The 16,007-nt window shown below is 41.7% G+C and overlaps 1 protein-coding gene across 5 annotated transcripts in view; it reads right to left on the reverse strand.

Annotated features, from left to right (window-relative positions):
- Window positions 1–11,079, reverse strand: part of LOC101136009 (zinc finger protein 486-like) — a 30,885-nt gene extending 19,806 nt beyond the window's left edge. The window contains exons 1-3 of one of the 5 annotated variants that reach the window (XR_008674276.2): window positions 10,944–11,018; window positions 3,819–3,936; window positions 1,429–1,808 (exon numbers count right to left, since the gene is read on the reverse strand). Coding sequence is in view for 1 of the 5 variants with exons in the window: in XM_055372297.2 (XP_055228272.1) it covers window positions 10,944–10,946 (3 nt within the window). In the remaining 4 variants the exon portion in view is untranslated. Of the gene's footprint in view, window positions 1–1,428; window positions 1,809–3,818; window positions 3,937–6,592; window positions 7,142–10,943 lie in introns of those variants that run through there. The other 4 variants (XR_008674272.2, XR_008674271.2, XR_008674273.2 and 1 more) reach the window with 4 other exon arrangements.
- Window positions 11,080–16,007: the final 4,928 nt, after the last annotated feature.

The following is a 16,007-nucleotide window of genomic DNA, read 5'->3' on the forward strand; positions in this document are numbered from 1 at the left end:
GAGTTCATGACCAGCCTGAACAAGATGGTGAAACCTCTCCTCTACTAAAAATACAAAAATTAGTTGGCTGTGGTGGGAGGCAGCTGTAATCATAGCTATTTGAGAGGCTGAAGCAGGAGAATCGCTTAGACCCAGGTGACAGAGGTTGCAGTGAGCCAAGATCATGACACAGCATTCCAGGCTGGGTGACAGACTACGACTCCAACTCAAAAAAAGAAAAATTAATTATAACAATTCTACTGTTCATAAATATCCCTTCAGGTGATAGGTACCATGACTGCTTCATGTATTTTTTTTAATGACCATAAGAAATGGAAGCAACTAGTTTATCTACTTGGGTCTCCAGATCTCCTTGTTTATCATCCAAGTACCAGGAAACTGGAGAAACTCTCATCCCTGTACAAACCAAAGACAACTCTTGTATGATGGGTTGAACAAACACAGAATGACTCATTTTTCTTTACACTGAGACAGAAGCAGAATTAACCACTCTTGTCAGCCTGACACAATTCTACTCTGGACATCCTCAAATGCCTCAAAGAAACCTAGGTGATTGTGAGGGAATTCCCAGTGACCCAGGGCTGATGGCCCAATGATAAGCCAGGCTGGAGAGACTCAGGCTGATTCTAAATAGAAAATAAAACTGCGTTGGTGGAGTTCCAGTACCTGGATCACCTGTCCTGATATGCTAGCACTTGGGTAAAAGACAGAACAAAAATACTCTACTCCAGTATCCCATTTTACAGGTAAACATAGTTGTGGTCATGGCTCTGGATACTTTGTGGCCTGATCTTTCACTCCTAAGATGATTATTTACACTTACAGATTCTGCCATCAGATTCTATTTCCTCCTGGAGCCTCTCACATCACTGTAGGAGGTCAATGAAAAAGATGTAAAAAAACTCAAAATGCCACACTCTGAAATGGGGGCTGTAAGATGTCTATCTTGACAACTTACAATGCAGAAAATAACTTTTGTTAATTTTCTGTACATTCCATATCCAAAGTCTGGCACTTTTTAAATCCCAGGCAGAGGCCAGACCTAATCTGTAGATTCTAGATAGGATCAACCTGGCTCTGCATCCTTTGGTGTTACAGCATATGGAGTACAATCAAAGGAGAGTACCTTCATAGAGGCTGCTCTAGCACATTCTAAGTGATAAGTCTAAATTAAAAAAGCTGACATATCAAGAATATAAGTAGACAGTTTATTTGGTTTAAACTTAAGGATTATAACCAGGGAGCAAAGATTCAAGTTGCCTGAAATCTACACTTTGATTAGCAGCAGTTACAAGATTTGTAAAGACAAGAGAGGGACATAGAGTGGTCTGATACAAAGTTGTTTGTCAGAAGTTTTTATTTATTTACATAAATAACATTGATTATTGATATCATTATTGTTTAGGGTATAGAATATAGTATCCAATGTGGCATTGTTAATTTACTTTATAGCTACTTGTGGCAATAGTGAACAGTTTCAAGGGATGAATACATAGTTCAAAGGGGAGAGAACGATGTAACTGCTCTTTCATTTTAACATCTCTCTAAGTTTGATAACCAAAAGGGCTTGCACTTTTTAGATAAAAGTTTTTTGTTTTCCAAATCTCAAGATCTGGATTCAAAATATGGAGCTACAGATTTAGGTCCTGAATGGCAGGAGTAGCAGCAGGTGTTACTTGCACATTAGTGAGCATTTCAGCAAGAGTAGAAACGGGATAGTGGAGACTTTGTTGTCTACATGTCTACTCAATTCACATGTTACTCCAGGTCAGTTTGTTGGCCCCACGGTCTCTGAATCTGTTTAAGGTCTGAAAATACAAGAGTCATTGAAAGAGAAAAAATTATTGATTGCTTCCCTGTGAAATTTGTAGAAGTCTGATCTAGTCTCTCCAGAAGTGACTGTAGAGGACTCTAGATACCAAATAGGCAGGGACACAATTCTGCCTTCATATTTAGGGGACAGCATGCACTTTGCTGCACAAGTGTGAGTTGACTGGAAGCCTGAGAGGAATAGTCCCCTCTAGAGTAAGTTCCGGTTGGCACCTTATTTGTGTTTCTATTATGTCTGGTAATTCTAGACAGTGTTTGGAAACAATAATTAAGACAGATTTTATCCAGCTCCAGAGAAACTCCACAATAATACAACAGAAAGAAAATGGTTTTATTACACAATTGAACTTGAATGTGACATGCATTATGGTCAGTCTGCTTAAGAGACTGCAAAGATAGAAAGATGGTCACCAATATTAGTCCACAAGCAGAAGAATTTCCAGCACCATGTCATAAATAGTTCATCCTAAATTCACCTGGAGATTGAAAAGGCCATCTATGTATGCTAATTGCTTATATTCTGTGACAAATAAACTTCTCACATCTTCATAACAGGAGGTAGTTTAGCAGCTTGAAGCCAGGTGCCTGCTGAAGGTAGCCTCTTACTCTGCTACAAAAATGGTTGAATAGGGTTCTTCTTTGCTATTTACATTTTAGAGCTGTGGTTCTGTACTCCCTGCCACTGGGCTACAGCACTCCTGCTTGCTTTCTCCTGGTTGCTAGTATGCTCTCTTGACCTCTACCATCTGCCACTGAGGCACAGCCCAGAGCACAGCTCACATTTTATGTGAATCCCATTTGCCACAGCAGCACTCTAGTGTCACATCAGATAGTGAAGCCTGAGCTGCAGGAGGAGAGCCTGCAGGCCTCCTGGGTAGAATTACACATTCACAATAATGGAAATGAGAGCAGTGTTTCAGCCTCAGTTTCTACTTACAATGGTGACAAGAAAAAATACTGCTGAATTTCCAGCATGACTCAAGATAGAGATAGCTCCAAAACTTCTCACTATGACAGCCCACCTCATTCAGAAAAAAATGGGATATTAATAGGGTTTCTGAAACAGACACCCAAAGCTTTGGAGAGACAAACAGATCTCCATCTGAGCAAGATTTTGAGAGAAAAAAGTTAAAACTATCTTAAGAAAAAGCTCAGATTAGATGTAAGATTGATGATGTCAGCCAGAAAATATTCCCCTGAAAGCAATTTCTCTCTAAACACCCAAAGTGCACAGCTACTCTCTGCATGAGAAACATTAGCATTATGAAGAAAGGGGCAAAGTCTCAGAAGAATTTTATAGTTTCTTTTCTAACTCTGCTGTTCCGTCATCTCCTAGTCATTGAATAGGGGTTCTGTATTGAAATACATCTGACAACTTCCCACAACACTTTCTGATGAAGAAATAGAATCTGACTGTGTTCATTTATTGGAATATATTAGAACTTGCAACATAGCTAACTGAAGAGCTACTATGGTTTTTGGTGGCCACATCACCTGTCCTTATTTGTCATGTAATAGCAGCATACCAATTTAGTGAAATAAAAGATATTAAAATTTTACTCATAATTATCCCTATTGAATAAAGTAATAAACATGTCACACTAATATCTACTTACTGTGACAATTTGGTAGTAAATTTTCTTTAGATATTAGATATAAATATCAGTATGAATAATTTTAATAAACTAGTAATAATATATGTAGTTTTAAAAATTGCAACTATACTTCAGTTAAAACACTTTATATTTCAAAAGTATAAATTACAATATTAAAATAACCATGTAAGTGATTCATTCAAAGTAAGTATTGTGGCTTTATATTCATGTTACTGTAGAAAATACTGTTTATGGCTCATGCCTTGTCCACACTTTGGGAGGCTGAAATGGGTGGGTCACCTGAGGTCAAAAGTTCAAGATCAAACTGGAGAACATGGTGACACCCATCTCTACTATAAATACAAAAACTTAGCCAGGAATGGTGATGCACACCTGTAATCCCAGCTACTCAAGAGGCTGAGGCAGAAGAATCGCTTGAACCCGGGAGGCAGTGGTTGCAGTGAGCCGAGATCATGCCATTGCACTCCAGCCTGAGCAACAGAGTAAGACTCTGTCTCAAAAAAAAAAAAAAAAAAGGAGAATACTGTTAAATGTATATAAATGCAGGTTGTCTACAAACATTACGTATAACTATGCTAATTATTCTGAAGTAATAAATAGAAAGCAAGGTACAACTACTGACTCCACTGTTAAGTTTACACACTAGACTGTTCTTGTTTTTGCAGTGCAAGTACTTCAGCCTGCAAATATTGGATAATTTCCTTAGATCATCAGGTTTCTGTCAAAGAAACATAGTATCTTTTATTGTTTACCATTCTGTGTTACTAAATTTAATCCTATCTTTGTGCTAAGCTTTTTTGTGCTCTAAAAATTAGCTTTTACCTAAACAAATCTGTGTCTATTTTAAAGGAAAAAAAATGAAAAAAATAAAGTTTTCAGAACCAAAAACAAACCAATAAATCTGAAGTACTAGATAACAATAATCTGGAGTCAGAAAAATGACAAAAGGGGCTGGGCATGGTGGCTCAGGCCTGTAAATCCCAGCACTTTGGGAGGCAGAGGTGGGCGGATCACAAGGTCAGGAGATCAAGACCATCCTGGCTAACACGGTGAAACCCCATCTTTACTAAAAATACAAATTAGCCAGGTGTGGCAGCATGCGCCTGTAGTCCCAGCTACTTGGGACGCTGAGGCAAGAGAAGGGCATGAACCTGGGAGGCAGATGTTGCAGTGAGCCGAGATTGCCCCACTGCATTCCAGCCTGGGCGACAGAGTGAGACTCTTGTCTTAAAAAAAAAAAAAAAGAAAATGAAAAACAAAAAATGACAAAAGGTATTATTTAGCTGTTAATATGATTTACATATATTTCAAAAAAGCAGAGAAAATTGTCTATATATAATCTAAATCCCTTAAGCAATGAGGGAATAGCAAAATATTTTTTTGGAACTTATTGAAGAGTTTTGAACTCTTGGACATCTGAAATTTGCACATTCTATGCACTTGACAGAATGTTTATGAAGGAAAAACCAGAAAAGAGAAAGATGTTATAAAAAATCCATGAGTGCACAAGACCAATGCAACAGAATAGAGAGCCCAGAAATAATGCCACCCTCCTACAACCATCAGATTTTTGATGAAGCTGACAAGAGAAATGTGGGAAGAATTCTCTATTTAATAAACAGTGCTGGAATAACTACCTAACATTATGTAGACGACTGAAGCTAGACCCCTTCATTATACCATATACAAAAATCAACTCAAGATAAATTAAAGACTTAAGTGTAAAACTTAAAATTATGGCGGGGTGCAGTGGCTCATGCCTGTAATCCCAGCACTTTGGGAGGCCGAGGCGGGTGGATCACGAGGTCAGGAGATTGAGACCATCCTGGCTAACACGGTGAAACCCCCTCTCTACTAAAAATACAAAAAATTAGCCAGGCATGGTGGCGGGTGCCTGTAGTCCCAGCAACTCGGGAGGCTGAGGCAGAATGGTGTGAACCCAGGAGGTGGAGCTTGCAGTAAGCCGAGATTGCACCACTGCACTCCAGCCTGGGCGGCAGAGCGAGACTCCGTCTGAAAAAAAAAACAAACAGAAAACAAACAAATAAACCCTTAAAATTATGAGAAACCCTCCAAGATAACCTAGGAAATACCATTCTAGACATAGAAACTGGCAAAGACTTCATGAGGAAGCTACCAAAAGCAACTGCAACAAAGGCAAAAATTGAAAAATGGGACCTATTTTTCAATTGTGAAGATCTTAAGAGCTTCTTCACAGCAAAAGAGATTATCAACAGAGTAGACAACCTACAGAATAAAGGAAAATATTTGCCTCTGACAAAGGTCGATTTTCCAGAATTTATTAAGAACTTAAACAAGTTTACAAGAAAAAACCAAGCAACCTCTTTAAAAAGTAGTCAGGATGGGCACGGTGGCTCACGCTTGTAATCCCAGCACTTTGAGGGGACAAGGAGGGTGGATCACTTGAGGAGAGGAGTTCAAGACCAATCTGGCCAACATGGTGAAACCCCGTCTCTACTAAAAATATCAAAAATTAGCTGGGTGTGGTGGCAGGTGCCTGTACTCCCAACTACTCAGGGGGCTGAGGCAGGAGAATCGCTCAACCCAGGAGGTGGAGGCAGAGGTTGCAGCCAGCTGAGATCACATCATTGCAATCCAGCCTGGGTAACAAGAGCAAAACCGTTTCAAAAAAAAAAAAAAAAAAGTAGGCAAAGGCTGGGTGCGGTGGCTCACACCTGTAATCCCAGCACTTTTAAAGGCTGAGGTGTGCTAATCACCTGAGGTCAGGAGTTTAAGATCAGCCTGATAAACATGGAGAAATCCCGTCTCTACTAAAAATACAAAATTAGCTAGGCATGGTTGTGTGCACCTGTAATCCCAGCTACTTGGGAGGCTGAGGCAGGAGTATTGCTTGAACCTGAGAGTCAAAAGCTGCCGTCAGCCAAGATCACACCATTGCACTCCAGCCTGGGCAATAAGATCAAAACTCTATCTCAAAAGACAAAACAAAATGAAACAAATAAATAAATAAATAAAACTAATGTAGAAACAGAAAACCAAATGCATGTTATTATTTAAGTAAGTGCTAAATAATAAGAACACATGAACACAAAGAGGAGAACAACAGACACCGAGGCCTAGTTGAGGGTGGAGGGTGGGAAAACTAAGAGGATCAGAAAACATACCTGTTTGGTACTACGGGTAGGACCTCAATGACAAAATAATCTGCACACCAAATCCCCATGACATAATTTTAGCTGTATAAAAAACCCACACATGTACACCGAACCACAAATAAAAATATTCCAAGGTGGGGGAGAGTGCAATGTAGGTGCATGGACTGCTTTTCACTATAGATAGTGGCCCAGGTGGGGCCGTACTCTGATTTATTTCTGTGTGAATGCAGGCAGATGAAATTATAAACAGGTGGCCCAGACCCTATGCTGGTGGAGAAAACAGGTTGCTGCTGCAGATTTAGTATCTAGGGGTGGGGATATGCCAGGAGACTTGTAGAGATTTTTGGGTTCTTGGCAAGAAACACTAGGATCAAAAATGCCATGGTGAAGTTCTTGAGGGTGGTGCCGAGTCCTGGGAGGAGTGTGGATACCTCAATTCCTAGTGTGTGTGTTTGTGAGTGGGTGGGAATCCTGTAGTAGCAGCTGCAAGAAAAGGGGGTCTGTCATAAGAGCTTCTTTCTTCTGAGTTTTCAGTCCTCTGTCACCCTGGGAGAAGACCTGGAATCACAGGACAATGGGCAATGTGACAGCCTGTGTACAGGAGAGCAGAGCTTCCCATTTCTAAACACCCAGAGCTTTGTTCCAGTCCAGACCTCTGTGATATCTTTTTTCTGGCACCAAATCTGTAGAGTTTGCCGAGCATCAAACAATTCTCCAACAACAACTTATTGTCTAACATTTAAATTCTGACACCACCCAGAGTCAGCACAGATCCTGATTCAGGGCTCAGTTCCACAACATTGTCCTCACTGCAGATGCCAGTCACAAACCCCATGGGCCCATCTATGCTTCTGAGCTAGTTTGAAAACTGGGGGCTCCCAAAACCTCCCTGAAGTTCAATGATTTGGTAGAGCTACTCACAGAACTCATCAAAACACTATAGTTATGTTTACCGGTTTAATATATAAGATGCAGCCCAGGAAAAGCCAAATGGAAGAAATGCATAGAACAAAGAAAAGAGATGGGGAAAGATGAAACACATAGATAATCATGAAAAATGTTTGTGATTAATAAAATTCTCCAGCTGGGCACGGTGGCTCACGCCTGTAATCCCAGCACTTTGGGAGGCCGAGGAGGGTGGATCACGAGGTAAAAGATGGAGACCATCCTGGCTAACACGGTGAAACCCCATCCCTACTAAAAATATAAAAAATTAGCCGGGAGTGGTGGCAGGTGCCTGTAGTCCCAGCTACTCAGGAGGCTGAGGCAGGAGAATGGCATGAACCCGGGAGGCAGAGCTTGCAGTGATTGGAGATTGCACCACTGCACTCCAGCCCGGGTGACAGATAGAGACTCCGTCTAAATAAATAAATAAATAAAAAATAAATTGTCCATCCTTTGTGTACTCCAGGAACAGTTTATGGAAACACCCTTCACCTTATGACTTCAATGGTGCTCTTTTTTCTTACCTATCACACAGGCAAACACACTCTGCACATTTTCTCCTATTTCTCATTATAAAAATCAGCTGATTTTTTCTTCAGTGGTCAATTTTTTTTTTTTTTTGGTGTGATCGAGTCTTGCTCTGCTGCCCAGGCTGGAGTGCAGTGGCACCATCTCCACTCAGTGAAACCTTCGCCTCCCAGGTTCAAGAAATTCTCCTGCCTCAGCCTTCCCAGTATCTGGCACTACAGGCGCCCTCCACAACGCTCAGCTAATTTTTGTATTTTTAGTAGACACAGGGTTTCACCATGTTGGGAAGGCTGGTCTTGAACTCCTGACCTCAGGTAATCTGCCTGCCCCGGCCTCCCAAACTGCTGGGATTACAAGCGTAAATCACCACCCCGGCCTAAAATAAAGTAATTCTTAATGAAATTTACTTAAGTTTATCTCCCTCAGTCAGGCTCCTGAACTTTGAGCTACCCTCGGTCTGAGTCGACATACAACCCCATTTATGTCCCTCCTAAGAACATGCTGATTTCAGGGTAAGACATTCTGTGATCTAAAATCTGACCTTTTCACCCTCCATTTGCCATTCCCCTCCCACCTCCTTTCTAATCTTGTTTAATCCTCCTTAGGAAAGAAAGTCCTTTTGTGCCTACAGTTTTGCAAGCCACAAAGACCTTATAGTTAGTTGAGACTTTCTCCTATTGCAATACTTTTTTGGAATTCATTGTTTTACATAAATCTAACGTTGTTATCTTACAAAGTCTAAAACTTGCCTCAAAACAAAAACTTCATTATCAGTAAAACCCTCCCAGTTTCCTTTCATCTTAATCTTAACTGCATCTGCCTGTGGGGCTCCAGCTTTCCAGGGCTCTGTAGCTTCTCTCAGGATAAAGTCTCTTTCCATAGCTGGGGTGAGCAGGCTGGGACATCTGCAGGGAAGTCTCCCCAGCAAAAAACGAACTGGGCCTTTAATAACCTCCTGTTGGCCGAGTGCGCTGGCTAAAGCCTGTAATCCCAGCAATTTGCGATGCCGAGGCGGGCGAAAAACCTGAGGTTGGGAGTTGGAGTCCAGCCTGACAAACATGGAGAAACCTCCTCTCTACTACCACACAAAATTAGCCGGGTGTGATGGCGCAGGCCTGTAATCCCAGTTACTCGAGAGCCGGTGGTAGGAGAATCCCTTGAACCCGAGGTAGAGGTTGCGGCGAGCCGAGATCGAGCCATTGCACTGCAGCCTGGGCAACAAGAGCTAAACTCCATCTCAAAATTTAAAAAAAACAAAAAACAAAATAAAAACACCTTCTTTTTGCAGTCTTAATATTAGCCTTAGCTTGGAATTACGAGGTTCAAGCTTCAGTTTCCATGTCAGTGTTATTCACCTGGTTTTTGAAACTAAGTGTTTGAAAAATCCAGTGAAATTACTCAAACATAGTGTTTACATAAACGGAGATTTTAAGATACTTTTTAAAAATTTTATTAAACAGGAGTCTCGCTCTCTCATGCAGGCTAAAGTGCAATGACGCGATCTCAGCTTACTGCAACTTCCGCCTCCCGGTTTACATAAAGGAAGGAAATTTTAAGATCCTTACTTTTTTTTTTTTTTGCGATGGAGTCTCGCTCTGTCGCGCATATTGGAATGCGACAGCACGATCTCGGCTCACGGCAACCTCCGGTTCCCGGGTTCAAGCAATTCTCGTGCCTCAGCCTCCCAAGGAGCTAGGATTACAGGCATTTGCCATCACGCCTAATTTTCGTATTTTTAGTAGAGACGGTGTTTCGCCATGTTAGCCAGGCTGGTCTAGAACTCCTGACCACGTGATCCGCCCGCCTCGCTCTCTGAAAGTGTTGGGATTACGGGCGTGAGCCACCGCGCCCGACCAGGAAGTGGTTTTTTAACCCTAACGCAGTTTTGCTTTTGTGTTCTTCCCCTATTGCCTGGGGTCAGACCAGATCATCTAAACTGATTCCGACTGGCTTAGACCCCAGCTTTTTCCAAATAGGATAAACGCGAGATTTGCAGGGAAAGAAGAGGGAAGAAGGGGTAGGCTTGATTTACAATTTTTACAATTTATGACCTGGAAGTTGAATCTTTCAAGAGGAACTTAGTTGTCCTAACAACCCTTTACCTCAAGGGATCCGCCCGCCTCAGCCTCCCAAAATGCTGGGATTACAGGGGTGAGCCACCGCGCCTGGCCCCATAAATTTTTAATACGAGAAAAGAGAAACTGTGAGCCCCACGGACCAAAGCTCTTCCCATTCGGGAACCCGCACCCCGAGCCAAGATTCTCCCCTAAAGACCCTCTCGTGGTTCCTGCACAATCTGGGAGATACCCGGAGCTGTGGGTGCAGAGCTGCCCAGAAAGGGCTCCAGGCCGGGGCACACACGCTGCGAAGGGAAGAGTCAGGACGCCCGGGACCGGCTTATAGAGCACCCGCCATCTTTTTTTTTTTTTTTTTTTTTTTTTTTGAGACGGAGTCTCGCTCTGTCTCCCAGGCTGGAGTGCAGTGGCGCGATCTCGGCTCACTGCAAGCTCCGCCTCCCGGGATCACGCAATTCTGCCTCAGCCTCCCTAGTAGCTGGGACTACAGGCGCCCGCCATCACGCCTAGCTAATTTTTTTGCATTTTTAGTAGAGGCGGGGTTTCACCGTGTTAGCCAGGATGTTCTCGATCTCCTGACCTCGTGATCCGCCCGCCTCGGCCTCCCAAAGGGCTGGGACTACAGGCATGAGCCACCACGCCCGGCCGAGCAGCCGCCATCTTATGGATGGTGGGGACTAAGGCCAAGCTGGGCAAGGAGAACTCCGGACACAGACTGTGGAGCTGACTGCGGGGAGGCCTGAGTCCCGCCACAGCCACTTCCCATCAACCAGCCCCTCCCCTCTCTGGGGATGTTGGACCGGCACTCTTACCATTTCTAGACTTCTAGGGGGTCCTGGCTCTTGGCTGTGGGTCTCCCAATACCTGCAGGTCAAAGGGCCTCAGAGGCTGGGCCTCTATGAGCAGAGAACACAGAGCAGTGAACAAGAGATCTGGAGCTCCATCTGCAGCAAGAGACAAAGGCGGCGCCAAACCAGAAAGCCGTCCTCTTTGCTCCAGCTGCCTGCCTGATTGGAGGGTTTCCAGACCAGCGTCCCTGATTGGATTATGCTTAAGGCTCTGCCCCCTCAGTCCCTGAGTGACAGAAGGTGTAATCAGATTCTGGGCTGAGTGAAGGAGTAACAGCCTAAGATGCAGCCTTTCCAGACAGGGCTTCCTCCCTGAGCTGAGCCAGGCTCACCCCAGAGAAGGGAACAATTCTGTGTCTTTTTTACTCTCTCTGTTTTTGAATGTATTCAAAAGGTGAACAGGAGTATTTTTCTGTCATATGAATAATACATAATATTTTTGTTCAAGAGAAAATCAACTTTTACTTTGGTAATCGTGTATTATCAATACTAAAGCTAATTTTAATAAAACCTTATAAATAAATCAAATTTGCCACTTTTAACCTCTCGAGATTTACACATATATTTTGTAATCTCTTGTAATTTTTTTAACTTTTTATATTTTATTTTTATCTACATTCTATTTTTTCAATTTGAAACAACCTTTAAGTAATTTCAAATTGTTGTAGGAGATAGAAATCATTTAAGGCCAGGCACAGTGGCTCACGCCTGTAATCCCAGCACTTGGGGAGGCCAAGGTGGGCAGATCACTTTAGGTCAGTAGTGCAAGACCAGCCTGGCCAACATGGTGAAACCTAATTTCTACTAAAAATACAAAAAATTAGCTGGGCATGCTGGTGCACACCTGTAGTTGTAGCTATTCCGGAGGCTGAGGCAGGAGAATCACTTGAATCCAGGAGGCAGAGGTTGTGTAATGGCCCAAGGGGTACACCTTGCCTTTGGTTTAGACAGAGCTGATTTATCAAGACAGGCCTTTTGCCTAGACAAAGCCTATTAATTAAGACAGGAGAATTTGTGGAGGAAAAGTTAAATATTAAATTTGAACTCAATTGAATGTGGACACAGACAATGGTCACTAAGTCCCAGAACAGGTTGTGTGAGCCCCTTGAGGCATTTATCCAGTGCTGTGTTGGAGAAATCTGTAATTCAATCTATTCCCATACATTTATTATTGAAAAACAATAGACAATCACAAAAACAAACTGGCCTTTTTGTGTTCCTTGGGCCCAGTCTCGAAAGGCTGTCATAACTGGGCCTTATGCCAAACAACTTGCCACAAAAAGAGCTAGGGTCCCAGTGTAGCAGGACAAGCCACAGACAAAACCTCTCAGACATCGAGTTGTAGAAGGAAGGGCTTTATTCAGCTGGGAGCATCAGCAAGCTGCTGTTTTAAAATCCAAGCTCTCTGAATGCACAATTTCTGTCCTTTTTAAAGGCTCACAACACTAAAGATTTCACATGAAAGGGTCGTGATTGATTTGAGCAATCAAGGGTTACATGACAGGGGCAGAGAGAAACAGAACAGGGCAGGGAGTTTCACAGTGTTTTTCTATACAATGTCTGGAATCTACGAATAAAATCGGTTTTTAAGTTATGAGTTGATTTTTTATTATTAGGTTTAGGCCAGGCAGGCCCAGGGCTGGTTTTGGGCCTGTCACCAGGCTGCCTGTCTTTGATTTCACTTCCTTGTTTTTTTCTTAAAACAGGTACTGAGTATAAAACAATAAAACAATATGAGTGGGTCTCTCTCTTCCCTCATTTCCTCTGTTTGAGACTCTCACTTTTTATTAGTGGGAGTTCTCACTCTTATTTTTGCTACTTATGTCTTTTTGTGCAATAGATTGATAGTGATTTATATAGTATGCTTGTGCTGAAGTATTTTGGTGAACTAAGGTAGCGACGAAGTTTTTTATCATTTGGAGAAATACAGGTATCAGACAAGGGAGCAGTAAGCAGGTTCCTGTTACTATTATTACTCTTATTATAAGAGTTTTAAATCTTCCTATTTCTGGAACTAATTTCTAAACATGGCTCTCGGAGTGAGTCTGTGCCACACTTGCACGGGTACATGTGCTAGTTTTGTTATATCTTTAACTATATCTTAAACTACTTGCCCCTGATCATCTGTGTGTAGACAACAATTAGTAAGGTTAAATTTTCTACAAACTTCTCCTTCAGCTGCTAGCAAGTAGTCAAGAGCTAGTCTATTTTGATAGATAGCATTTCTCATCAGAGTCTCTCACGGGGCAAGAACAGTCAAGGCTTGACCAGTTTTATTAGTAATAATTTTTAAAAACAGCTTGTAACCCTATGATTTGGTTGAGCCTGTAGATGGGGGCTCGATATCCTTATGAGCCATCTTGTGCCTAAGTGGCGGGTCTATAGTATTGTATGATTCTTTCAGGGGGTCATTCATTATCTTTGTAATCACCTATGGCTATGCTTCATTTTTCGTGGGAAGCATAGACTGGGAAGCCTAGAAGTTCACCTGTTTTTATGGACAGCAAGAAGAAAGACAGCTTAATGGTGCCAATTACACAGCTACCCATCTAGTGATCAGGTAGCTTAGCATAAGCTCTGTGTCTATAGATCCAGTATAACCTGGTGGGGGCCGTCCAGTCCCGGTGGAATTCTGGGTGGACTTAACAGGCTGCAACTTTGGAAATTTACTGAATGGATTTCTTTCTATGTAATTGGAACTTCACCATGTAACTGTTTTTGTGGTATTATTACACAGCTTTTGTCCTAGGCAACTAAGTCAACTTACAGAACGAGTGAATTTTGTTCTTTTTCTGGTTATGCAATATTGTCCAATAATTGAGACTTTTAGAACCTAGAAATGATCAGGGTGATTCTTTTGGGCCAGGAATTCATCAGGAACTGGGTCCATAGGCACTAATTCTTGGGCTTCTTATGGCCATTGATCTTTTATTACAGTTTCTTTACAAACATAACATGAAGTGACATTTAGAGATTGGGCTACATGCTCGGCTAATTGCAAAAACAAATTTTTAGTTTTTCCTGGAATCTCAGGTACTGGCACATTTAGTTCATCATAGAAAGTCTGAACTACTGGTTCTGGAGAGCATTTTTGAACCTCTCCTTTTATTAGCATGGTTATACTAGGATCTAGTCCTTTTCCATCAATGCCTAATGTTACATTATATTTTTTATTCTACTTTGGGTCTGAGGGGTTTGTGATTATCAATTTTAAAAGGTTGCAGCTCCTACTTGTGCAGGAGGGGCTGACTTTTCCTTTTTGGAGCTAAACATGATCTTTTTTATCTTTTTTTCAAGTAGCCTAAATGACACAAGACTAGTATTGACACATCTTAGATAAATATGATTCTTGACAGACATATATGTAATTTTTTACTGTGTAACTTTTTTTTCTAATTTAGAGAACTGCATCTTATTCCATGCTGCTTACTATCAATAGCGCACAAGTATCAAATTTTAAGGTTACATTTTTGGGGACCCCTCTTTCTTCTGTTCTAGCTATTACTTTACTTGTGTCACTTAGAAAAGGACCAGTCCTTAATTTTATTTTAAAAACTGTGATCATGGGAGGCTTAAAATGGGTCATAACACGCATCAGGTTGGTTATTTCTTGGGCTACATACCTTGGATAGAATAGCATTATACAAACAAGTTTCTTTTAGAGTCCTGGTACACTTACAATAACTATAAAATAATAGGACTGTAGCAATCTTTTGTCTTACTTCAGTGACTTGATGTATATACTGGAAACAGTTCTCAGTCTGAGGAAGGTCAGTTGAAGTCTTTACTGTACAAGTTCAAATTTTAAGGAAAATGAGTGCTGCAATGAGTTTCTTCATGCTTCGGCCATGCGTGGACCAGTTAGCTTCCGGGTTTGACTGGAGCAGGGCTTGTGGTCTTCTTCAGAGTCACTTTGCAGGGGTTGGCGAAGCTGCTCCTATCTACGTACAGCTCCTAGTCTACTGACTTTTAAGGGTGGTCTCCGAGGTTGGGCCCACTAGAATAAAATGAGCCTAATACTTCTACACAGTTTATGTTTAACTGGGCTCTCTGATATTAGGAGTAAGGTGGCAGGGTTAGGGTGTTGCAATCTTCAATGGTTATGTGGGGATTTTCACAGAGCAAACTTTGGTATCTAGTTAGTCTAGCATTCATTAGCTAATGGTGTCCTTTGGTATTTATTAAAATCACCACAGCATGGGGGGACTTTATGTTTAGGTTTTGTCTAAGAGTTAGCTTATCTGCTTCTTGTGGTAACAGGGCCATTGCTACTAGGGCCTTTGGACATGGGGGCTAGCCTTTGGAAACCCAAACTAGTTGTTTTGAGAGATTGGCCACTGGCCTTGGCCAGGGCCTCACAGTCTGAGTTAAAATTCTAACTGCCATTTTTTTTTCTTTCCGACACATAGAGTGTAAAGAGTTTTGTCAGGTCAGGTAGCCTCAGGGCTGGGGCTGACAAGAGTTTTTTTTTTTTTTAACTCATGAAAAGCTCATTGCTGTTGGTTGTAATAGATGTAGTTTATCTAATCTACATTTTTATTGACTGTCATCTCCTAAAATATTGACTTAAATCCTGTAACTATTTGATTTCAGGCTTTAAATTGATCTGGTATTCCTTGCAGGGCTCTAATTGCATCTAAATAGATGTGAGAGTTGAAAGACCTATAAGGGCTTCTCTTGCTTTATGATGTCTTATTATTTATTTATTTATTTATTTATTTATTTATTTATTTATTTCCTCTGTTTGATGAAATGCCAGTGTGAAAGGGATAGCCAAATGGACTAAAACACAAGTGCCACTCTAGTTATTCAGCAGAGTGCCCAGTAAAGGTCTACCACAATACCACCACACATCTGCTCAAGGATGAACAAGGGCTGACTGATTGATAAGCTCTTGAAAATTCTTAAGCTCACTGCATCCTTTCAGATCTCTAAGGAATGCTAAGTCTTAGTGTTCCTAAGTGTTAGGAAGTGAACTTAGTGTTGGGAGATGGAAGCTGGATGGCCTTCGGGGACTGACCTGCAGGG

Source organism: Gorilla gorilla, chromosome 20, assembly GCF_029281585.2.
Source record: "Gorilla gorilla gorilla isolate KB3781 chromosome 20, NHGRI_mGorGor1-v2.1_pri, whole genome shotgun sequence".
NCBI lineage: Eukaryota > Metazoa > Chordata > Mammalia > Primates > Hominidae > Gorilla > Gorilla gorilla.